The sequence below is a fragment of the Microtus oregoni genome, unplaced genomic scaffold (assembly GCF_018167655.1).
Source record: "Microtus oregoni isolate MIOR12 unplaced genomic scaffold, Mior012 000019F_ref0000042, whole genome shotgun sequence".
NCBI lineage: Eukaryota > Metazoa > Chordata > Mammalia > Rodentia > Cricetidae > Microtus > Microtus oregoni.
The window spans coordinates 10762681-10784887 of record NW_024543078.1 but is presented as its reverse complement, the minus strand read 5'-3'; the positions used below and the strand labels follow the sequence as shown (position 1 = coordinate 10784887).

General features: G+C 55.2%; 3 protein-coding genes across 3 annotated transcripts; 2 read left to right on the top strand and 1 right to left on the bottom strand.

Annotated features, from left to right (window-relative positions):
- The first annotated feature begins 908 nt into the window (after nucleotides 1–908).
- Nucleotides 909–12921, top strand: Lonp1 (lon peptidase 1, mitochondrial). The gene is made up of 18 exons (XM_041669766.1): nucleotides 909–1342; nucleotides 4298–4386; nucleotides 4854–4973; nucleotides 5323–5563; nucleotides 6793–6854; nucleotides 7005–7134; nucleotides 7246–7329; nucleotides 8269–8489; nucleotides 9032–9170; nucleotides 9526–9704; nucleotides 10888–10975; nucleotides 11079–11201; nucleotides 11286–11402; nucleotides 11636–11776; nucleotides 11851–12016; nucleotides 12124–12341; nucleotides 12416–12580; nucleotides 12660–12921. Exons 1-18 carry the CDS (start codon nucleotides 932–934, stop codon nucleotides 12837–12839), a joined length of 2874 nt encoding a protein of 957 aa, XP_041525700.1. The 5' UTR covers nucleotides 909–931; the 3' UTR covers nucleotides 12840–12921.
- Nucleotides 12922–12973: 52 nt separating this feature from the next.
- Rpl36 (ribosomal protein L36) lies at nucleotides 12974–13713 on the bottom strand. Its single transcript, XM_041669767.1, has 4 exons — nucleotides 13648–13713; nucleotides 13437–13531; nucleotides 13190–13324; nucleotides 12974–13100 (listed from the first exon to the last, which is right to left on the bottom strand). Exons 2-4 carry the CDS (start codon nucleotides 13527–13529, stop codon nucleotides 13011–13013), a joined length of 318 nt encoding a protein of 105 aa, XP_041525701.1. The 5' UTR covers nucleotides 13530–13531; nucleotides 13648–13713; the 3' UTR covers nucleotides 12974–13010.
- A 5213-nt stretch (nucleotides 13714–18926) lies between these two features.
- On the top strand, nucleotides 18927–20582 carry Micos13 (mitochondrial contact site and cristae organizing system subunit 13). Its single transcript, XM_041669611.1, has 4 exons — nucleotides 18927–19098; nucleotides 19563–19740; nucleotides 19884–19938; nucleotides 20359–20582. Exons 1-4 carry the CDS (start codon nucleotides 19070–19072, stop codon nucleotides 20454–20456), a joined length of 360 nt encoding a protein of 119 aa, XP_041525545.1. The 5' UTR covers nucleotides 18927–19069; the 3' UTR covers nucleotides 20457–20582.
- Nucleotides 20583–22207: the final 1625 nt, after the last annotated feature.

Here is a 22207-nt window from a genome sequence, read left to right as displayed (position 1 = left end):
ATTCGTGAGCACGCACGAATGAATTTGAGGAAGTCTGCATAGAATGTGCATTCCGACAGGCAGTGGTGCAACCAGGGCTTTGGGCAAGCATAAATTCTACCAGCTGCTTTACAGAGCTTGAGTATGCGCACGGGGTAGCTTGGGATGCTCCCTAGAAGCTTCAGTGTTTTCATAAGTGCCCTGTGGATGTCTGTCCACACAGGCGTCGTCAAGCATGCATGCGTGTGCAAGGCCTGCCATGTGCCAACCAGAAAGAGAGGCCAAATCTCTCCACAGGTGAAGATGGTGGAACCCGTTGTTGTGTATCGTGTATCACCAGTGCACAAGAATAAGAAGTTTCTAGTTCCAGGACAGGCACCAAAAACTACAGAGAAACCCTGTCTCGAAAATCAAAAAAAAAAAAAAAAAAAGTTTTAAAGCAGGGGTGCTCTGTACCAGTCTCATCCCACCCTACCCCTCAAGACTCTGGTCCCCACCTTTCAAAGCCCCGCCCTTTGAGGCGTCCTTCGATCCCTCCCCTGCTTCCAGTTCCTCCAAGCCCCGCCCAGTAAGGCGTTCGTCATCGGGACCACACACCACTTCCGCCTTCCCCTAGTCATTCTTCCTCCGGGGTTCTAAGGTGCGTTTTCCTTTTTGTCCACCTCCTCCAAAACAGCTCTCTAGAACGGCCTCCGTCGAGCCCCGCCCCCAGCTCGGGCAACTGCAGGCCCCGCCCCCGCCCCCCCCCCCCGCCGTGGACCACGCCCCCACCTCTATGTCTTCCCTTCCCCGCCTCCGGTCGGCTCCCTGGCCACGCCCGCCCCCTCCGTGGACCACGCCCACTTCCCCCAAGCCCGGCTCCCAGCCTGAAGCACGCGCGCGTCGTCACGTGCGCAGCCACAGGACGCACAGAGATGACGTGGGCGCGGTGCGCCTTCAGTATGGCCGTTCCATGGCGGCGAGCACAGGCTACGTGCGGCTGTGGGCCGCTGCGCGGTGCTGGGCTCTGCGGCGGCCACTGCTGGCCGTCACTGGAGGCCGCGTCCCGAGTGCGTCCGGATCGTGGTTGCGCCGAGGCCGGCGGGTCTGCGACACATCGGCTCCCTGGGCGCTCGGCGGCCGCGTCCCCGCGGGCGCGGGTCAGTGGCGGGGGCTGTGGGACGCGGGTGGCCGCGGCGGCGGCGGCAGCGGCAGCGACGAGACCTCCGAGGGCGGCTCGGAGGACGGGGCCGCGGCGGGCGGCGGGGACGGCCCGGTCGTCACGGCCCTCGCGCCCATGACCGTCCCGGATGTGTTTCCGCACCTGCCGCTCATCGCCATCACCCGCAACCCGGTATTCCCGCGCTTTATCAAGATCGTGGAGGTAAAGAGAGCGCCGCGCCTGGCCCTCACCACTCGGGAGTCTGAGGCAGGAGGATGCCAGAGTCCTTGGTGGCTCTTTTGGACATTCTCCCCTATTCGGTTCCTTCAGTACCTGAGACAGTGTGGGCTTGGGTCCGTGAATCTAGGACCCTCGGTGATAGAAATCCGAGGCCGACTAGCAGCAGACTACAGTTCTTTTCCTCTCATCTTGGCGAACATTTTGTACCACCTTCTGAGCCTCCCTTGTGCAATCGTCTGTTGTTTATTGAGAGAGTATATATCTTTTGTCTTGAGACAGGGTCTCGTGTAGCCCAAGCCAGCAAGTGTCTTAAGTTTTTACTCCCTTAGTTACTTTGTATCACGCACAGTTATGAGATACAAAGTTTCAGGCCTTGGGGCCTTTTTTCTAGGAGTAGGAGAAAGCGGGAATCACTGACGTTTGAGAGGCATACCAAAGGAAGAAGAAAAGGACAGCATTTCAGCAGTGTCCCTGACATCCACCTCATATCCACGCTGAAGAAGAAAGTAAGAACAGCCTTTACCTAAGGGAGGAAAATTCCAGTGCAGGAAGCTGATCCCAGCTGAGCCTTGAGGCAGGCAGGGAGAGAGAACAGGATGATGAAATCACCCGAAAGCAGAGACATTTAAAAGTAGAGAATTTCCTAATCAGCTGCCTACCCCCACTGCCTTTATGTTTTATTTTTCTCCTTTTAAACTTGGAAATCAGAGTCCAAGGAGGCCAGTGGTTATCAGTTAACCTAGTACCAAGGTCATACAATGAGTCATTGCCATATCCACCCCACAAACTCCCCTCAGCAGCGTAGATGTGGGGAGGCTCAGAGGCTGCTCCTCCATCTACCTCCTCTCCCATGTTTCCAAGGCCCATCATTTATGTTGCCTGTTTGGTAGGACACACACACTTTTCAGCCAACCCTGTAAGGTGATGTGGCACCGTTACCTATCTGCAGGTTGCTCCCGATGGCCTTTTTTCCCCTCATCTGGAAAGTGGATATAATAGACGCTCCTCTCTCCAAGTCAGGGAGCTGCGGTGGAAGTCATGCATAGGCCTGTGTGTGCTGGCTTTTTTGTTTTGGTTGAGGCAGGCTCTCATGTGTTCTAGGCTAACCTCAAACTTGCTATATAGTTGAAGTTGGCCTTGAGCCCCTGGTCCTCCGGCCTCTCCACCACCCCAGCTCTGGGGTCACAGGTGTCCTCATAGTCCCGAGTGACTGAGTAATAAGCCTCTGCAGTTTGCCGCTTAGAGGCAGTCCCAGACACAGTTCCTGTGACCCTTGTAGGACTAGCCATGCCTGGAAGGTTCTGATCCTGCAGGACTGCCCTGGAGGCCCCTTCTGGATTCCCTTTACTCCTCAGCTTCCGGGAGCAGAGCAAAGAGACATTTCTTCTGCTGTCCGCCACACACAGCTAAGCCATCAAGGGCACACACAGCCTTGAGACCCTGGCACATGGCTTTCTAATGTCATCACCTTACAGATGACTAGCCAGCAGCTTCCATCAGAGAACTACAGCGGGCTCCTGGGAGCAGTGAATGGATCTGTTAGCAAGACTGCTTTCACATCTGCAGCTGCCAGGCTTAAGGGCTCTCCTCAGCTGGGGATTGTACAGGGGTGGCTTGGGCTGCCGGGGTTCTGGGTGCAATGCTCACTTAGCGTGCGTGAGGTGATGGCCCCAGCGTCACACAAACAACGTGTCACCCCAGTGCTCAGGTGAAAGGAGGAGCATCGGTGGCTCAGAGTTACTCTTGGCTACATGAGCCACTGTTTTAGTTACCATGTATTGCTGTGAGGAGGCGCCGTGACCAAGGCTTGCTTACGTTTAATGCGGTAGTTTGTGAGCATCATGGTGGCGAAGGTGTTGGCAGGCAGGCATGGCGTTGTAACTGTGACCGAGAACTTGCTTCTGATCCACAAGTTGCAGACAGAGAGAGCCTGGCATGTGCTTTTGAAACCTCAAAGCCTACCCCCAGTGGCAGATAGCCAACAAAGGCCACACCTCCCAAGCCTTCCTAAACAATTCCTATGACTGATACCAAACATTCAAATATAGGAGCCTGTGGGGCCATTCTCATTCAAATACCACAGACCCTATCTCAAACAACAACACCCACCTAAACTGGAAGTGGGTGGTGCTGACTGTCTAATCCCTGCACAGAGGAGGGTGGATTAGGGTTGGCGTGAGTTCAAGCCAACCTGTGCTCCATCGGGAGACCCTGTCTCAGACAAGCAAGAGCCCCACACAGATGAAGAGTGTTGGGACCCCCCTCCCCAGCCTTGCTATATCAGAAACTTGTCCCTGTAAATCCTGAACTAAAGCAAGAGGATCACCTTGAGTTCCAAATTAGTGTCAGCTCTGTGGTGCGCGCTAAACTACGGAGTGCCGGTGGGGCAACGGCTCAGGTGACAGGTGTGTGTGTTTGCACTGAGTTTATGTGTATGAATATTTGCATATACAGGCACGTGTGTGCTTAGTGCCCATGGAGTTCAAAAGATTCAAAAGAGTGTCGGGTTCCTTGAAACTTGAGTCAAGGATGGTTGGGAACCTCTGTGTAGTTCTGAGAGTTGAGCTCAAGCCGTCTACAAGAACAAGTGCTCCTAACGGCCAAGCTACCCGTCCAGCCCCACTGCTTCTGTTTTTTGGTGGAATGGTCTCTCTGCAGGCCTGGCTGTCCTGGACCTCGCACTGTAGACCAATCTGGCCTCGAACTCAGAAAGGTCTCCCTGTCTCTGCTGGGCACCATGACAGCTGCTAAGGGGTGGGAGGAGTCAGTCACTGAGATCAGAGTAACTAGGAAGTGGTGCTCGAGGCTGGAAGGAAGCCACCTCAGACTCCAGGGCCTCCTGCCTCAGCTCACTCCATGTGTGATGGTGGAGCTGTGGCTTTGCAGTAAGCATTTTTGCCAGTGGCCGTGACTGGTGCCTTGCTTATTCTCCTGCAGGTTAAAAATAAGAAGCTGGTTGAGCTCCTGAGGAGGAAAGTCCGCCTGGCGCAGCCCTATGTTGGTGTCTTCCTGAAGAGAGATGACAAGTAAGTTTTTCCTGCATGAGACTGTTGTTTGAACTTTTCAAATTGAGCTAAAAGGATCCAAGGACAAGACCAAGAGCCAAAACACTGCCATTTTAGTCTAAGCCAAAGGCTTGGCTTTAGAGTCCCCCAGGGAGGGGCTGGGCCATGGATTAGTCAGGAGCATTTACCTAGCACGTGAAAGACCCTTTCCCAACGCTGTAGAGCTGTAGACGTGAACTCTTAGCCCCAGTGAAGGTCGGGATCTCAGGACACCCACCCACGAATCTAGTTCTTAACCTCAGAGTGGGAACTGTAACAGGGAAGACGGAGTTAGTGAGGTGCTCCACCCAGGAAGGACTACTGCTGAGCTGTCCATCACCCTTGAAGGAGCAGGCAGGTGCTTCTGTCTCTCGTAACTCCTACCCAAGTTGCCCCACCGCACACAGTGCTGTGGCCCCGCCAATGTGTCTTTGTGTTGTCTCCCTCAGCAATGAGTCGGATGTGGTAGAGAGCCTGGATGAAATCTACCACACTGGAACTTTCGCTCAGATCCATGAGATGCAGGACCTTGGAGACAAGCTACGCATGATCGTCACAGGCCACAGAAGGTACGGGGTCACAGTCAGGGTGAGATAAGATGTGCCCTTCAGCGTGCACAGAAGTGATTGTGGCCAACAGCTCTCCCTGACTCAGATGGTTGCAAGCATTTACCACCACTGGTCAAGAGAAAATGCCCAAGGCCATAGCATTTTGTCCCTTGGCGCTGCTCCAAGAAGCCCAGAGGTCTTGAGTGCCGTGTTTTTGTTAGTGGGCCCCAGTATTTGCGATGCTTTTCAGTTTGCCTTGTTTTGTTGGATTTTTTTTCCCCCATTTTTTGAAAACCCTAGGGCCACAGGGCCTTTGAACACACAGCTCTGTCCTGGCTCCACCTGGGCTCATTGGTCTGCCTGCTCGCAGGATTCACATCAGCCGGCAGCTGGAGGTGGAGCCCGAGGGGCCAGAGCCAGAGTCCGAGAACAAGCAGAAGTCCCGGAGGAAGCTGAAGCGAGGCAAGAAGGAGGCCGAGGATGAGTCAGCAGCCAAGCCCCAGCAGCTGGAGCTGCTGCCTGAGGCCTCTACCGACACCCCCAAAGAGGTGCTCATGGTGGAGGTTGAGAACGTGGCCCATGAAGACTTCCAGGTCACAGAGGAGGTGAAGGTAAGCCATTTGCCATGCTGTGGGCCTTGAGCAGCAGTCCCCTGAAATGATCTCCATAGACAGTGGGGTGGGTGCAGGACTGCACTGGCACATTGCTGTTCGTAGAGAAGGCGGGATTTGAACCCATGCCACCCCAGCTCAGTCTTCCAACGCTCTGTAGAGCACCCACCTGTTACTCCCTCACAGCTCAGGAGCTGGTTCATGAATCAGGGAATAAGTGAGCTATGGCCATTCTGACCCCAAACTGAAGCTTTCCTGCCTTCCTCAAGGTCCCCATGGGTAGGACAGTTAGATGACCCAAAGCCCGGAATGTGTTCTGAAGTCTGTGCAGTGCTGTCACTGCTGGCAGATGGGACTTCTGCTGCCTCTTCTAGGGACTGTGACTCCATTGGTTGTGGTTGATCAGAGCTATGGGCAAGATGCTCTGGGCTGAGCTCTGTGGGTGGATGCTGGAATTACTTGTGATGTCTGCTGTGGGCTGGGGCTGTGTGGAGAGAGGAGGCCTCTGGACTGATGCTGGATCGTGGACTTCATGGGATTGTCGGCGGCCTGGGAGAATCATTCTGTTTAATGGAACATGTTTTAACTTAGAGCAATGTCTCCATGCCGGTGGCACTATGCCAGCCTTCCTGTTGAGGTGTGCAGTGCCGTGGGCCTCAGAGACACAGCTGTGTGGGAAGGTGCACCCTTGTGTTGGTCTCCTCTACAAAGGGGAATTCAGCTGGGGGTGTTGTCCTGCCTGGCTGTGATCTCAGTACTATGAGGCTGAGGCAGGAGGATGACTGGTGTTGGAGGCCAGCCTAGGTCATAGAATAAGGCCCTGCCTCAACAACAGAAAGCAAAAGCCCTGGAAAACATGTGGAGTGGGGGCAGCAGCCCTGACCGTCTGGAGCAGTGCTTGCTTGAGTCCCCGGTCTCCATGGGTGGGCCCTTGGATTTATTTTCTATAGTTTTTTTTGTTTTTATGTCTACCCTTATGAGGGTAGAGTGCATATGGAGGTCAGACAGGCTTGGGAGTCTAGGAGTTGGTTTTGTACCATATGGAACCCACGGGTGGCACTTGGGCCATCATGCTTGGTGGCCAGAGCCTTTATGCTCTGAGCCATCTCACTGGCCCCGGGTGTACTCCTGTTGTTGCTGATGACCTTGATTTCTACTCTGTTGTCCTGGGGTGGTCCTGGGGGCTCCCCTTCTGCCGTCTTGTGACTGCCATGGTTCCTGCTTGGCAGGCCCTGACTGCAGAGATTGTGAAGACCATTCGGGATATCATCGCCCTGAACCCTCTGTACAGGTCAGTGTTTGAGGGCCGGGGTGGGCGGGGACTACCACATGGTGCCCGCTCTCTGCCCCACTGCAGCACACTGGCAAAGCTAGCTGTTACTGAAGCTTGGCTGTGTGTGGTGGGGGAGGTGTCTAAGGCATGACTTCTCTGTCCCTACAGGGAGTCAGTGTTGCAGATGATGCAGGCAGGCCAGCGTGTGGTGGACAACCCCATCTACCTAAGCGACATGGGTGCTGCGCTTACAGGGGCAGAGTCCCATGAGCTGCAGGATGTTCTGGAGGAGACCAATGTGAGTGTGCCATGTCAGGACAGAGTCCCCAGCTGGGGCTCACGTGGGTGCTTGTCCCGTACCACCAGCGCTACTGCTCCCAGACAACCCCACTGTCCCCTGTTGTTTCAGATCCTTAAGCGGCTCTACAAAGCCCTGTCACTCTTGAAGAAGGAGTTTGAGTTGAGCAAGCTTCAGCAACGCCTAGGCCGAGAGGTGATGGGAAGGGGAGGTGAAGGGATGCAGCCTGGCTCTAACTCTGATTTAGGGTTCTCTGTAAACAGGCTGACCCAGAACTTACACTTACACAGTCCCCTTGTCTCAGCCCCAGTGTGTTGGGACGTTAGGCATGTGCTCGTCTTCATTTGCTGTAGCAAAGGCTCCCTCCTGGGGTGGGCTGCAGCTGAGTGAACATAGCATAAGCCTGTTGTAGGAGGCCGCTCGTTCATCTCCCAGCTACCCAGACCCCCGAAATAACCACACAGAAACTATATTATTTAAGTCACTGCTTGGCCATAAACAAACATATTGCTAGCTAGCTCTTATATCTAGAATTAACCCGTTCCCATTATTTTATATTTTACCATGAAACTCGTGGCCTCCCTGCAAGGTTCCAGCTGGCAGCTCACATCTTTCCCCTCTGGTGGCTACATTGCATCTCACAACTCTGCCTTCTTTCTTCCAGCATTCAGTTTAGTTTTCCCCACCTAGCTCTACTCTGCCCTATCTCAAGCCAAGCCAGCTTCTTTATTCATTAACCAACAAAGCAAACACATATTAACATATTAACAACCAAAGCAACACATATACAGAAGGACTTCCCACACCATAAGCCAGGCAAGATGACGGCAGGATGGTCAGGAGTTTAGAGCCATCCTTAGCTATATAGGGAGTTTTGAGGCCAGTCTGGGCTACATGACCTGCTTCAAAATCAAAAACTAAGAGAATGCAGGTTTAACTCATGGGTAGTTTGGTGTGTGTGGTTGGCTGTGTCTGTTTGGCCATTACTGCAGATCCACACAAAAAGCAAGTCCACGTCAGGGTGCCCTGTGACACTCTTTGTGGAAGACTGTAAGGGAAGCATGCTGTACACCCAGCCCAGGGGATTCTGTGGAGGGGCCCTGCCCCGTCTTGCTCCAGCTCTGCCTGCCACAGGTGGAGGAGAAGATCAAGCAGACACACAGGAAGTACCTGCTGCAGGAGCAGCTGAAGATCATCAAGAAGGAACTGGGGCTGGAGAAGGATGACAAAGACGCTATCGAGGAGAAGTTCCGGGAGCGCCTCAAGGAGCTCATGGTCCCCAAGCATGTAATGGACGTGGTAGATGAGGAGCTGAGCAAGCTAGCCCTGCTGGACAACCACTCCTCTGAGTTCAAGTGAGTCCCCACTGCCATGGCTCCAGGCCACCCCTGCATGCTGTGCCGCGAAATCCTGGGGTGGGCATGTTGCTGTGCAGGCTGCTGGGAATCTAAAAGGCCTCTGGGCCCAGGCCTGAGCTGTACGTGCCTGTGGTGATGCTGGCTGCCTTGTCCCTGCCTCTGGCTCTGCCTGCAGTGGCCCAGGAAGCAAGCATGTGGTGGACCAGCACAGTCTGAGCACAGCCCAGCACTTTTGCTTCTGCCTGCTGATGCAAGTCCTTGTCTAGACTCTCTTCCGCCGGGCTCAGTGGGTGGCACTGGTCCCTAGTGGTTCAGGCAACTCCACATTGACTCGTGTCAGTCTGAGCTGAAATCTTGGCGTGAGGATGCTATACCCCTGAAGTACAGCCCTCCCTCTGGCTCACTGAGCGGGCCTGCCCTCAGCTTCTCCTCTGAGGCATACTCATCCCTACTGCCCCTCAGTTGTTGTGTTCCTCATGGGTGGTGAACATCCTTCCTGTGGTCCCTGGGGCTCTGCTCAAAGTGCTTTGTCCCTGCAGTGTCACCCGCAACTACCTGGACTGGCTGACATCCATCCCCTGGGGCCGGCAGAGTGATGAGAACCTTGACCTGGGTCGGGCCCAGGCTGTGCTGGAGGAGGACCACTACGGCATGGAGGACGTGAAGAAGCGCGTCCTGGTAAGTCCCACAGCATGCGCACCACCACTGCTGAGGGCAGGCTGCCTCCTTTTGTCTTTAAGTCCTTCCATCGGAAACCAACCAGCTACCCACTGGGCTCAGGATGTCCCTAGTGGATGGGTGGCAGAAGCCTGGTGTACTAGGTTTGCAGTACCTAGGGGGCTCTGTGACAAGGTGTGATGTGGGCCAGGCTGTGGAGAAGGGATCCTTATGTGTATGACACCTCTGAGCAGCCCCGGTGCGCTGCAGCCACAGCTCCCATTAGCCCAGCCTAACGCCTCATAGGCATTGGGAGGCATTGGGCCCTGACTCTGGAGGCCTGCACCTGTGCACTGAGTCTCCTTGGCCTCCACAGGAGTTCATCGCTGTGAGCCAGCTCCGAGGCTCCACCCAGGGCAAGATCCTATGCTTCCATGGGCCACCGGGTGTGGGCAAGACCAGCATCGCACGCTCCATCGCCCGTGCCCTCGGCCGTGAATACTTCCGTTTCAGTGTTGGTGGTATGACAGATGTGGCTGAAATCAAGGGGCACAGGTAGGTAGGCCAGGCCTGGCACCTGCCTGACTGGACAAGCAGTGTGACCCAGGCAGCAGCCTGCTCCTGCTCACTGTGGGAAGATGGAGGTTTGCACTGGGCAGGGCAGAGTATTCCAGGCTAGGGTCAACAGAGGAACAGAGGCAGGAGGTAGCTAGTTGTTGGCCGGTCTCAACTTTGTTTTTCAGGGTGGCCTTATTATGTAGCCTTTGCTGTCGCGGAGTTGGAACTCCCTATGTAGACCAGGTTGCCCTTGAATTCACAGATCCTCCTGTCTCCTTCTCCTGAGTCTAGGATTAAAGATGTATGCCACCACACCTGAAACTGTTTTTTTAAAGGGCACCTAAATATGCATTCAGTGTGGAAGCCCCGAGGTGGGGGGCAGTCAGCTGCAGGAGCACAGGCGGCACAGGAGCCTGGCAGCCTTTGAGTTAAGCACTGAGACCAAGCTGACACGAGTGACTGGTGGCAGAGCCAGGTGGCCTTTCCTAGGCCTATGGTTGCTCCGGGTCCCTAGCATAGGGCAGATCCAGTGTGGTTGGAAGAAGCCGAGAGGAAGCAGGCTTGGCGGGCAGAGGCAGGCAGGCTGTGCTGATGCCCGCCAATGAACAGTCAGGAGCTAGCTTGGGTAGAGCATGGCACATGCCCCCTTTGCCAGCCTGGATATGTGAAGCCCTTCCTTGGGAAACAAAAGTATCTTGTCACAAATAGTAAAGCACCCCTTTCTGCCCAAAACTCCCGGCAGTCCTTCAGGTCCTGCACAGTCCCAGCCACAGGGACCCCCTTGCTGCTCCTACTTACCAGGCTCCGTCCCTCACAGCCTGCTCTAGCTTGTTTGCTCAGTGCCACCGTCATCTTTCATGCCCTGAAGTGGCACTCTGCCACCCCTGCTCCCGAGCTCACTCAGGCCCTTGTTTATCCTGTCCTGCCTGCCTTGCAGAGTCTGGGGCCTGAGTGTGGCTTTCACGCTGCACCAGCTGTCCCCGTCAAGATTCAGCCTGGATGGCCATCCCCCACCTAATTCAGCTACTAAGGAAGTGGGCTGAGCATGACTGCAGGCTGGGCATATTGTCAGATACTGCCTGGAGGGAGAGCATTGGGGTGAAGACCAAGAGCTGCCTCCAAAGTGGGCCTCTGCTTGGCTTGCTGACCCACACCGAGTGTGCCCCCCCCCCCCCCACAGGCGCACCTACGTTGGGGCCATGCCTGGGAAAATCATCCAGTGTTTGAAGAAGACCAAGACAGAGAACCCGCTGGTGCTGATTGATGAGGTGGGGCAGGCTCTGGGGACAGAAGGATCAGGCCATGCTAAGCCCAGCATGTGATGGGGGAAGGAGCTGGGCATGGTCCCATGGTCCTGCCTTCCTCACGCAGGTGGACAAGATTGGCCGAGGCTACCAAGGGGACCCATCGTCAGCACTGCTGGAGTTGCTGGACCCTGAGCAGAACGCCAACTTCCTGGACCACTACCTGGATGTGCCCGTGGACCTGTCCAAGGTGAGTGCTGACTAATGTGCTCTGTGTAGGGGCTGCAGAAGCTGGGTGCACCAGCTTCCAGCACTCTGTGCCCCTTGTCGCTAGGTGCTGTTCATCTGCACAGCCAATGTCACTGACACCATCCCAGAGCCGCTGAGGGACCGCATGGAGATGATCAATGTGTCAGGCTATGTAGCACAGGAGAAGCTGGCCATCGCAGAGGTAGGTGGAGCCCGAGGGCTGGAGGGGCACAAGATCAGATCAGGTTCTCCGTTCCCAGTGCTTGTCAGGTGCTAGGCAGAGGTCTTGGGCCACACTTCCCCTCCAGGCAGGGCTGGGACCCTCACTATGGAGCTGTTCAGCCTTGGGTGTGTGGGAGCAGCATGGGACCCTGGGGTGCCTCACCCATATAGTGAATGGGGGCAGTAGGCATTGCTGACAGCTGCTCCCCACAGCGGTACCTGGTGCCACAGGCCCGCGCCTTGTGCGGCCTGGACGAGAATAAGGCCCAGCTGTCTGCTGCGGTGCTCACTCTGCTCATCAAGCAGTACTGCAGGGAGAGTGGTGTTCGCAATCTGCAGAAGCAGGTGGAGAAGGTGAGTCCCTCCAGCTGCATGCCTGCCTGCCACAGGCCCCTCAGCACAAGCCTCACCACACCTCCACTCTGCAGGTGCTGCGCAAAGCAGCCTACAAGATAGTCAGTGGGGAGGCGGAGACGGTGCAGGTGACGCCAGAGAACCTGCAGGACTTCGTGGGGAAACCCGTGTTCACCGTGGAGCGCATGTACGACATCACACCTGCTGGTGTGGTCATGGGCTTGGCCTGGACTGCCATGGGTGAGAGCCCCACGCCGCACCATCGCTGCTGCTCAGACTGATGGCACAAGTGTGTGCTGCCAGTGCAGAAAAGCAGGTCTTAGCACATAGTCCCCTCCGTCTCCTAGGAGGCTCCACTCTGTTCGTGGAGACGTCTTTGAGGAGGCCTTTGCTCAGGGGCAGCAGGGAGGACAAGGATGGCAGCTTAGAGGTGACAGGGCAGCTGGGGGATGTGATGAAGGAGAGTGCCCGCATCGCCTACACGTTTGCCCGTGCCTTCCTGATGGAGCAGGACCCGGACAATGACTTCCTGGTCACCTCTCACATCCACCTGCATGTGCCTGAGGTAGGAAGGACCCTGTCTGGTTGGCACCTTACCCCGAAACCCACCAGCTCCTCTCACTGCCTGTCTCTCTGCAGGGTGCTACCCCTAAGGATGGCCCCAGCGCGGGCTGCACCATCGTGACAGCGCTCCTGTCCCTAGCCCTGGGTCAGCCTGTGCTGCAGAACCTGGCCATGACGGGGGAGGTCTCCCTCACCGGCAAAGTGTTGCCTGTGGGCGGCATCAAGGAGAAAACAATCGCGGTGAGTGTCGTGCCGCACCCGAGCCCTCGGTCACCTGGGGAGCTGAGTCAGGACCCTGCTGACTGACTGTCCTCCACAGGCCAAGCGCGCAGGTGTGACCTGCATCGTCCTGCCGGCCGAGAACAGGAAGGACTTTTCGGACTTGGCCCCATTCATCACGGAGGGCCTGGAGGTGCACTTCGTGGAGCACTACCGTGACATCTTCCGCATCGCCTTTCCGCTGCGCGAGCAGCACCAGGCGCGGGCCGTGGAGCGGTGACCCGGGGACTGAGTTTGTAATCATGGGGTGGCGGAGCCACGAGCAGAGCTGTAGAATCATGAATAAAGAGCCTATTTCCAGAGCCAAGCCGAGTCACCGCGCAGCCCCGAACACACGCACGCACACACACGATCTGCGCCACAGCAACGTTTATTGAGAACGGGGAGGGGATCAGTCCTTCTTGGCCGCCGCCTTCCTCATGGCGGCTAGCACGTTGCTCAGCTCCTCCCGCTTCCTCTTGGCGCGTATGTGCGTGCCCACCTGGGTGTGTGGGGGGGGGAGTTGCGTCACCCTGAGGCACCCGCAGCCAGGTCCGCCCCGCCCGCCCGCCGGCCCTCCGCGCCGCCTACCCGCTTCTTGATGAACTTGAGCGCGCGCTTGTCCTTGGACACCTTGAGCAGCTCCATGGCGCGCCGCTCGTAGGGCGCGAAGCCGCACACCTCCCGGATCATGTCCCGCACGAACTTGGTGTGCTTTGTGAGGCGCTGCGGGGACCCAGGACGAGCTCAGCGGCGCGGCAGCCGCCCTGCACGCACCCCGCACTACCCCGCGCCCCGGCCTCTCCTCCCCAGCCGCGGCCCCGGAGCCCGCACTCACCCCGCGCCGCCGGCTGTGCCTCGGCTGGCTTACGTTCTTCGTCACCTTGTGGCCCTTGTTGAGGCCCACGGCCATGGGGTAGCGCAGGGCCATGGCTGCGGGACGACACGGCGGCTGAGACCGGCCCCTCCGCCCGCCCGCCCGCCTCCCGACGCGCCCCGCGGCCCGGGACTCCCGATGGCGGCGGATGCCCCTGACGAGCTCCACATACCTGCTCCTCTCCGATGGCGGCCGCGACAGGAAGGACGGCGCCGCGCGGAACCCTGGGATATCTGCTCCTCGATCGCCGCTGCGGCCAGAGAGGCAGACGCGCCGCGCGCGCCCTCTGGTGGCCGGAGGCTCCGCGGCCACTGTGAGCATGTGCAGCCGCTGGGCGAGCCCGGCTTTGGGCGGCTGTGCCTGCTGCCTTTGGTCTTCCTTTAGGCTGGGAGTTCGAACAGGAAACTCGCCTATTGCTAGCTGTTGAAGCGAGTTACTCTCTGACAGTAAAAAACAAACAAACAACAAACAGACAAACAAAAAAACAGTTTTTAAAGTTTTTATTATTGGCTAGAGACATGGCACAGAGGTTTAAGAGTACTTGATATCTTTCCAAAGGACATGGGTCCAATTCTCTTTTTGTTTGTTTGTTTTTGTTTTGTTTTGTTTTTCGAAGCTGGGTTTCTCTGTAGCTTTGGAGCCTGTCCTGGGACTAGCTCTAGTAGACCAGGCTGGCCTCTAACTCACAGAGATCCTCCTGCTGGGATTAAAGGCGTGCGCCACCACCGCCCGGCCTGGGACCAATTATAAGTATCCACAATGGCAAAAAACAAACAAACAAAACTGGGCAGTGTTGGGAGACACTTGGGAGGCAGAGATAATCGGATCCCTGAGTTTGAGGTCAACCTGGCTTACAGAGTGAGTTCCAGGACAGCCAGGACTGTTTCACAGAGAAACCCCGTCTCAAAAAACAACCTTTTTTTTTTTTTTTAAATATCCGGCAGTGCAGAAGACAGGGGATCTCTAAATTCAAGGCCAATCTGGTCTAAAAAGCGAGTTCCAGGATAGCCAGGCCTATACAGAAACCCTACCTCGAAGAAACAAACTAAATAAAAATAAAAATAAATGATTTTCATACATAGGTGTTTTGCCTGCATGTGTGTCTGTGAACCATGTGGGTGCACATTCATTAGCCATTGCTGAACCAGCTCCCAGAGCTGCCGTCATTATTAAAAAACATCTATTTAGGGATTGGGAGAAGGCTAATCGACCGGCCACTTGCGGAGGCCGGAGGTCAGTTTTTTGAGGGTCTGCTTGCTCTGGTCTACAAGGGCTCCGGAATCGAACCCAGGTCGTCTTACCACCCCCATAAGCACCCTTCGTGGAAGTTTTGCGTCCCCTGGTGGCCCGGGATTGTAACAGCGGGTAACCAAAGGTCTAGACTCAAAGGCTGTGTTGTGTCCCTCCTCTCTCGCCTTCCTCGCTCCCTTTTCACTTTGATGTGGGATTTCGCGGAGCCCAGGCTATCCCAAATACCTGGCTTCCCTGCTAGTGACAGGTGTGCACCGCACCCATTTTATGTGGATCAAGTGCTCTGGCAGCTGAGGGGTACCCCCAGTCTCCTCTCTGGGCTCACCCTCCCACACTCCACGCTCTGCCAGCCTGAGGAAATTGAATGACAGAGTCCGGGCTGGGTCCAACCCTGCTGGTCCACAGTGGATGGATGAGTGGCTCCTGGCAGGTGTCATAGGTACCAGTGGCCACTCTGGGAGTCGAGATACTGGGCAAACTCTTTTTTTTTTTAATTTATTTATTTATTAAAGATTTCTGTCTCTTCCCAGCCACCGCCTCCCATTTCCCTCCCCCTCCCCTAATTAAGTCCCCCCCCCCTCAGCCCGAAAAGCAATCAGGGTTCCCTGTCCTGTGGGAAGTCCAAGGAACCCCCCACCTCCATCCAGGTCTAGTAAGTTGAGCATCCAAACTGCCTAGGCTCCCACAAAGCCAGTACGTGCAGTAGGATCAGAAACCCAGTGCCATTGTTCTTGAGTTCTCAGTAGTCCTCATTGTCCGTTATGTTCAGAGAGTCCGGTTTTATCCCAGGCTTTTCCAGACCCAGGCCAGCTGGTCTTGGTGAGTTCCCAGTAGAACATCCCCATTGTCTCAGTGTGTGGGTGCACCCCTCATGGTCCTGAGTTCCTTGCTCGTGCTCTCTCTCCCTCTGCTCCTGATTTGGACCTTGAGAATTCAGTCCTGTGCTCCAATGTGGGTCTCTGTTGGGCAAACTCTTGAATACAACGACTTGAAGGAATTAACCGCCACCACCTGAACCCTGCTGTGCAAATGGCTGCACTAACACTGGAGCGTGCAGAGAGCAAAGCTAGTCAGCAGAGCAGACCTCAGGCCGGAGTGGGAGGAGCCGACGCGGAGGGGCGGGACCAGGGTTGTAGTACAACCCCAAGGTGGAGCCAAGGTGGGAGGGCGTGGTCGTCAGCTGAGGCCTGGGTACCAGGAGGGCCGGACCCTAGGGTGGCTGAACCCACCATCGCGGCTCAGGCGGGTCCAACGTGGGGAGGGGCGGGGCCTAGAACACAGGCGCAGGAGGGCGGGGAGAAAAGAGCAGCCGCCCAGGGGCGTGTCCAAGGTGGACGGGGACGGGGCCTAGGGTCCAAAATGCGAGTAAGCTTCAAGTTCAGAGAAGGCTGTAGAAGACCTTCGAGGTGCTCAGGGCTCCACTCTCCGGTGTCGCCTTATTTGCAGGTTCACTCCTGTTTCTGACTTCTGTGGGTTTCTGAGCAAGCACTACACCATAACACACTGCAAGGTACAAGGTCACTTTGCCAGGGAAGAAACAGATCTTCCCACGATCACAAGGAAGTTGGAGGCCTGTGGGAGAGGTACTTCCCTTCCTGCCTGCATTTAGGATAGAGGGTCCCTGGTCAATCTGACCTGGCTCCCTTCTCTGCTTGGACGCTTTTCTTAAAATAATTTCTTTCAATCCTCAGGTCCAAAGGTCAACTTCTAGGCACTACTGCCAACACACGCTACCTTGAGATGTTGTTCTAGACTCTTCCTACCCACATCCTTTTACCTCTTAGTCAGAAAGGCTGTTTTGCTTTTGTTCTGGGTGAAAGTGTCAGAATAGATTCTCCAAGTCGTGGGGGAACATTGGGCTTTAATCTCAGCACTGAGGAAGCCCAGGCAGGTGAATCTCTGTGAGTTTTAGGTCAGCCTATTCTATGTAATGAATTCCAGGACAGCTAGATACAAAGAAGAAGAAGAAGAAAAAAAAAACCCTGTGTTAAAAAACAAAACAAAGCCGGGCGGTGGTGGCGCACGCCTTTAATCCCAGCACTCGGGAGGCAGAGGCAGGCGGATCTCTGTGAGTTCGAGACCAGGCTGGTCTACAAGAGCTAGTTCCAGGACAGGCTCCAAAACCACAGAGAAACCCTGTCTCAAAAAAACCAAAAAAAAAAAAAAAAAAAAACCCTATGAAAATAAATATGAAGGATCTGGGGGTCATGGATGTGTTTGGATGAGAATGGTCCCCATAGTCTCATATGTTTGAATACCTGGTCCCCAGTTGGTAGAACTGTTTAGGAAGGTGAGGAGGTGTAGCTCTATTGGGGGGTGGCACTGGGGTGTGCTTTGAGGTTGCAAGAGCCCACACCATTCCCAGCATTCTCTCGTTCTCTTTGCCTCCTGCTTGTGAACAAGAAAGTAAGCTCTCAGCTGCTGCTCCAGCACCAGTCTGCCTGTTGCTCCGCTCCCTGCCAGCTCCCTGCCATGATGGTTAGGGACTCCCATGCTGAAACTGTGGAACCCAATAAACGCTTCATAGTTTTTAGTGCCTTGGCCGTAGTGTGTTGTCATGGCAACTGAAAAGTAACTACAACAAAGGATCTCTACAGAAAATGACACAGGTCTTTATTTCTTTTTTAAAAATATTTTACTGCCGGGCGGTGCTGAGGCACGCCTTTAATCCCAGCACTCGGGAGGCAGAGGCAAGCGGATCTCTGTGAGTTCGAGACCAGCCTGGTCTACAAGAGCTAGTTCCAGGACAGGCTCCAAAACCACAGAGAAACCCGTCTCGAAAAACCAAAAAATAAATTGGGAACTCACCAAGGCTAGCTGGCCTGGGTCTGAAAAAGCATGGGATAAAACCGGACTCGCTGAACATAGCGGACAATGAGGACTACTGAGAACTCAAGAACAAGGGCAATGGGTTTTTGATCCTACTGCACGTACTGGCTTTGTGGGAGCCTAGGCATTTTGGATGCTCACCTTACTAGACCTTGATGGAGGTGGGTGGTCCTTGGACTTCCCACAGGGCAGGGAACCCTGATTGCTCTTCTGGCTGAGGAGGGAGGAGGACTTGATTGGGGGAGGGGGAGGGAAATGGGAGGCGGTGGCGGGGAGGAGGCAGAAATCTTTAATAAATAAATAAAATATTTTACTTATTTAACGTACACTGGTGCTTTGGCTGTGTATATATCTGTGTGAGGGTGTCAGATCCTCTAGAACTGGAGTTGCAGACAATTGTGAGTTGCCATGTGGTTGGTGGAAATTGAACCCAGGTCCTCTGGAAGAGCAGTCAGTGCTCTTAATCTCTGAGCCACCTCTCCAGCCACGACACTGGTCTTTCTTATCTTCGAATTTCTACCGAAGTCCAGAAGACAAGGAGAAGTTTCCCAAATCCAAAGACTGAGATTGCACAAGGAGAATCTGTACTGTGTTGCAAAGTCCACACATCTTCCTCATATACCCACCTTCCCGCTTTCAGTGTGAACCTGTGAAACTTCTAGCAAGCCAACAAGATGGGGGGGATGGACGGTTGGCTGTGCGGATGGCTGGAGAGATGGACGTGGATGAGCCTGTGCCTGCAGCGGCACAGTGAATGCAGGATTGTAGCATTCAAACCCCCGAAGAACTCTCTGTTCCATGATTTCGGGGTTCTCAAGTTCCACACTGGACAAAGGGGTATGAATCCCCTGCTATGGCCTCCAGCAACCACTTCTCCGCTCAGACCTGTTTCCCCCATCTCATAGCCGTATGGGGATCTACACGATCATCTCCCTTGTTACCCGCTGCTTCTTTGCCCCCTCCACCACACCTGACCCCGGACCACCCACCGCCAACCCCGTATCACGTGACCCCGAACCTCCCGGCTAACAAGTACAAAACACCCTGGCAACCACCCCAGAGTCCTACCAGCTGGCCGAAGCCTCTGCCACGCCCTCGAGGTGAAAGCCACACCCCGAGACGTGAAGGGAACTCGCTTTTCTGGCGCAATCCCGCCCTCCCGTTGCCGTGGCAACCGCCGCCTACGCTGGCTTCCCCTCAGGACGCTCAATCCTTCGCGCAGGCGCGGGGATCTCATCAGCGTCTTCTGAGGGCTCCGTCCATCGTCCCTTCAAACTACATTTCCCGGGAGTCTTCGCGGCCTAGCGCGTCTCTTTTTTTTCCCTCCCGACTACATTTCCTTGAAGAAATTGCCACAGCCACGGTCCTCCAGAGACTAACCCGATTGCCGCTCCCGGAGTCCTTTGCGGCTGACGGCGAGGACTATATTTCCCAGGAGACTCAGCAGCGCCGCTTACCGGAAGCGGCGGGTGAATTGCGTGCCCTTGCGCGGGGAGTGAAACGAGAGACAGACCATGGTGGCTCGAGTGTGGTCGCTAATGAGGTGCGTGGAGACTCGGGTGGGTCCTGAGCCTTCGGGAAAGTTCCGTGCCGCAAGCATCTGTACCTTGCGGCTTGGTGTCCTGCGACTGCTCACTTCCGGTTGCATCTGGACCCCTTCTCAGGCTCACTGGCAAAGCTACCTGAATCGCCTCTCCTACCTCCCAGCCAGCCCTTGTCACCTACAGCTTCAGTTTTCCCTTATGTGCTACGGGGACTCGTGGGAAATCTTGCCCTTCCCCTCTCTCCGGAGCATGAGTGACATGAAGTTCCTTTGGTCTCCCTGGAAGGTTTTATGTCCGGTGTCTCCTGATCTCGGCAGGATTTCGAACGATTCACTGTCTCTTACTTTAAGACTTGGTTTAAAACTCGTGTCACACAAGACAATATGAATGATCCTTGTTCTGTGGCCTCCCAGGTCGCCGAATGGCGACCCTGCCGCCACAGCTTCTGTCCCTTCTCCCCTAGGTTCCTCATCAAGGGAAGCGTGGCGGGGGGAGCAGTCTACCTTGTTTATGACCAGGAGCTGCTGGGGCCCAGCGACAAGAGCGAGGCTGCCCTACGGAAGGCCGAGGAGGTGGTGCCACCAGCAATGTACCAGTTCAGCCAGTATGTGTGCCAGCAGACGGGTCTGGAGATGCCACAGGTACCCTGGCTGGGACTCAGGCCGGTTATGGTTGGCCTTGGTACCCCACCGCTCCTACTTGGTTGAGTTTATGTTGCTGGGTTTGGGTGACAAGGCTGTAACCTATCCCCACGCACCAGCCCTGTGCTCATTTTTATTCCCAGCTCCCAGCCCCTCCAAAGATTAACTTTCCGAACTTCCGTGACTCCTGGAACTCAGGTAAGGCCCCTTGTGCCCTTGTTGGGGGATACCTGGACATGCCAGCCTTGCTCCCAACCCTGTTTGCCTTGCTGTTCCTTTCCATTCCTCCCCGTTTATCTGTTTGTGTGCCTGTATGTCGTCTGTGGAGCTAAGTAGAAATGATTGGGCGTGGTGGCACGTGCCGGTGTCTCTAGCGTTTGGGAGGCAGAGGCAGGAAGATTTTAATTCCAGGCTAACTTGGTCTACCAAGTGAATTCTAGGATAACCACGACTACAAAGAAAAATCCTGTTTAAAAACAAAACTATCTGAGAAACGTGCAGGGAAGGGGTGACCCCACTACTGCTCCAGCTACCACTCTTCGGCTTCCTTGGGGGTTGGCTGTGAAAGTGGTTCTGGCAAGCTGGGGTCTCACTGGCACCCATGCACTGTCCCTGCAGGCATCATTTCCGTCATGGCAGCTTTGTCAGTGGCCCCCACCAAGGCCCGAGAATACTCCAAGGAGGGCTGGGAGTACGTGAAAGAGCACACCAAATAACGGACGCCACCTGTCCCATCATTATGGGGAGGCAAGACCAGGATGCCACAGACTCAACCACAGTGGGGACCCCACTCTGAGGGCAGCTTCCAGCATTGCTGGTCCAATAAAGGACTTGGAATAGTCCCCGACCTGTGTTCTGGTAGAGTGGAGTGGACTGGAGGAAAATGGATCACCTGGGCTTTTGGGGGTCCTGGCTCCTGGCAGCCTTTGCTTGTGTGAGGAGTCCGGACCAATGGGGAACCCTGTGTTCCCGATGTAATGCTTGGAGCCCAAAAAGGTTTTTTTGTTTTCAATTTTAAAAAACAGTGTCTTAGGGTTTCTATTGCTGTGATAGAGCATCACACTTGAAAGCTGCTCAGGCAGGACAGGGTTTGTTCCAGCAGCTGGTTCCTCAGGCCTCACTCCCTTGCTGAGGGAAGTCAGGGCAGACCTGGAGACAGGACCGAAGCAGAGGTCATGGAGGTTCACTGGGGGGGAAGGGGGGAGTTGCTCCTTCCTCATGGTTAGACCACCAGCCCCAGGTGATGCTGTTTACTGCCCCTCACACATCACTCATTATTCACAAAGATGCTCACAGGCCCATCCGATGGAGGCATTTCCTTAGTGTCCCCCTCCCAGGTGGCTGTTGACAAAAAGTACTGACTAGCAGTGCTTCCCTGTGTGTGCGCTGCCCACACTACCCAGGAGGGTCCTATCTGGAGCTGGGTGTACAGGCAGTCCTGAGTTGCCTGTCACGGGTACTGGACCACTGAACCATCCCCCTAGCCCTCAGAGAGGATGAAGTAGGTACTAAGGTTAGGGGAGTCTGGACATGGGGAGGCCCTCAACAGGGGTTTCATTTACAACAGACCAGTTCTTGACTTTCCCATTGTCCAGACTGATCATAACCACTCAGGCCTCCCAACCTTGTCCCCTGTAGGTCCCCTTTTTTTTTTTTTTTTTTTTTTGGTTTTTCGAGACAGGGTTTCTCTGTGGTTTTAGAGCCTGTCCTGGAACTAGCTTTTGTAGACCAGGCTGGTCTCGAACTCCCAGAGATCCGCCTGCCTCTGCCTCCCCGAGTGCTGGGATTAAAGGCGTGCACCACCACCTCTGTAGGCCCCCTGTAGGCCCCCTGTAGGTCCCTTTTCCCGGGAGCCACAAGTAAGGCTGCATCAGCTGTCTGAGGCCTTAGTCAAAGAATGCTGTGATTGGCAGTCAGGCCCAGAATGGGTGGGGCTAAGGTGGGAAGACTCTAGGCCACCATTGGGCTCTAGGTCACCTCCAGGAACAGCTTTTGTCACACAGAGCTCTTTATGTGTCCAAGCCCAATAGGACATCCAGCTATTTGTATATTCACAGAACACCCTGGAAACCTAGTGGACAGATGGAGGGGATTTTGGCTGGCTGAACATAACTTTTCTAGGTTCTCCTAGGCTGCAGAGAGCACCTGGCATTGGGCTTACTGCTGTCACCCTGCTGAAGTCCAGAGCTGGTGACATGTGTCTTACACTCTAAAACCAGGGGCTGCGTGTCTGTAATCCGGGCTGGGTGTCGGTGATCTCCAGAGTGAGACCTGTGCCCCTCACACCGCTGCTGCCTCCTCCAGCAGCCAGCTTTGTTCTTGTAGAGGTCTGTGCACAGGAAGGATAATTGCCCTGCATGTCCTTGATGCTCACCAAGCCTGAGCTTGCAACATGGGACCAAATAGGCTGTCTTCCCATGTGCAGGACTGAGGTGGCCAAGGCCACAGCACAGGTGCCACACAGAAT

Bases quoted from the DNA above. Each gene is read 5' to 3' on its own strand.
- Micos13 (XM_041669611.1), top strand. From the start codon at position 19,070: ATGGTGGCTCGAGTGTGGTCGCTAATGAG. The intron at 19,741-19,883 runs GTACCCTGGCTG...TTTTATTCCCAG, and splicing joins CGGGTCTGGAGATGCCACAG to CTCCCAGCCCCTCCAAAGAT. The intron at 19,939-20,358 runs GTAAGGCCCCTT...CTGTCCCTGCAG, and splicing joins CCGTGACTCCTGGAACTCAG to GCATCATTTCCGTCATGGCA.
- Lonp1 (XM_041669766.1), top strand. From the start codon at position 932: ATGGCGGCGAGCACAGGCTACGTGCGGCTGTGGGCCGCTGCGCGGTGC. The intron at 4,387-4,853 runs GTAAGTTTTTCC...TGTCTCCCTCAG, and splicing joins TTCCTGAAGAGAGATGACAA to CAATGAGTCGGATGTGGTAG. The intron at 12,017-12,123 runs GTGAGAGCCCCA...TCCGTCTCCTAG, and splicing joins CTTGGCCTGGACTGCCATGG to GAGGCTCCACTCTGTTCGTG.
- Rpl36 (XM_041669767.1), bottom strand. From the start codon at position 13,529: ATGGCCCTGCGCTACCCCATGGCCGTGGGCCTCAACAAGGGCCACAAG. The intron at 13,325-13,436 runs GTGAGTGCGGGC...GGGTCCCCGCAG, and splicing joins GGCACAGCCGGCGGCGCGGG to CGCCTCACAAAGCACACCAA. The intron at 13,101-13,189 runs GTAGGCGGCGCG...CCACACACCCAG, and splicing joins TCAAGTTCATCAAGAAGCGG to GTGGGCACGCACATACGCGC.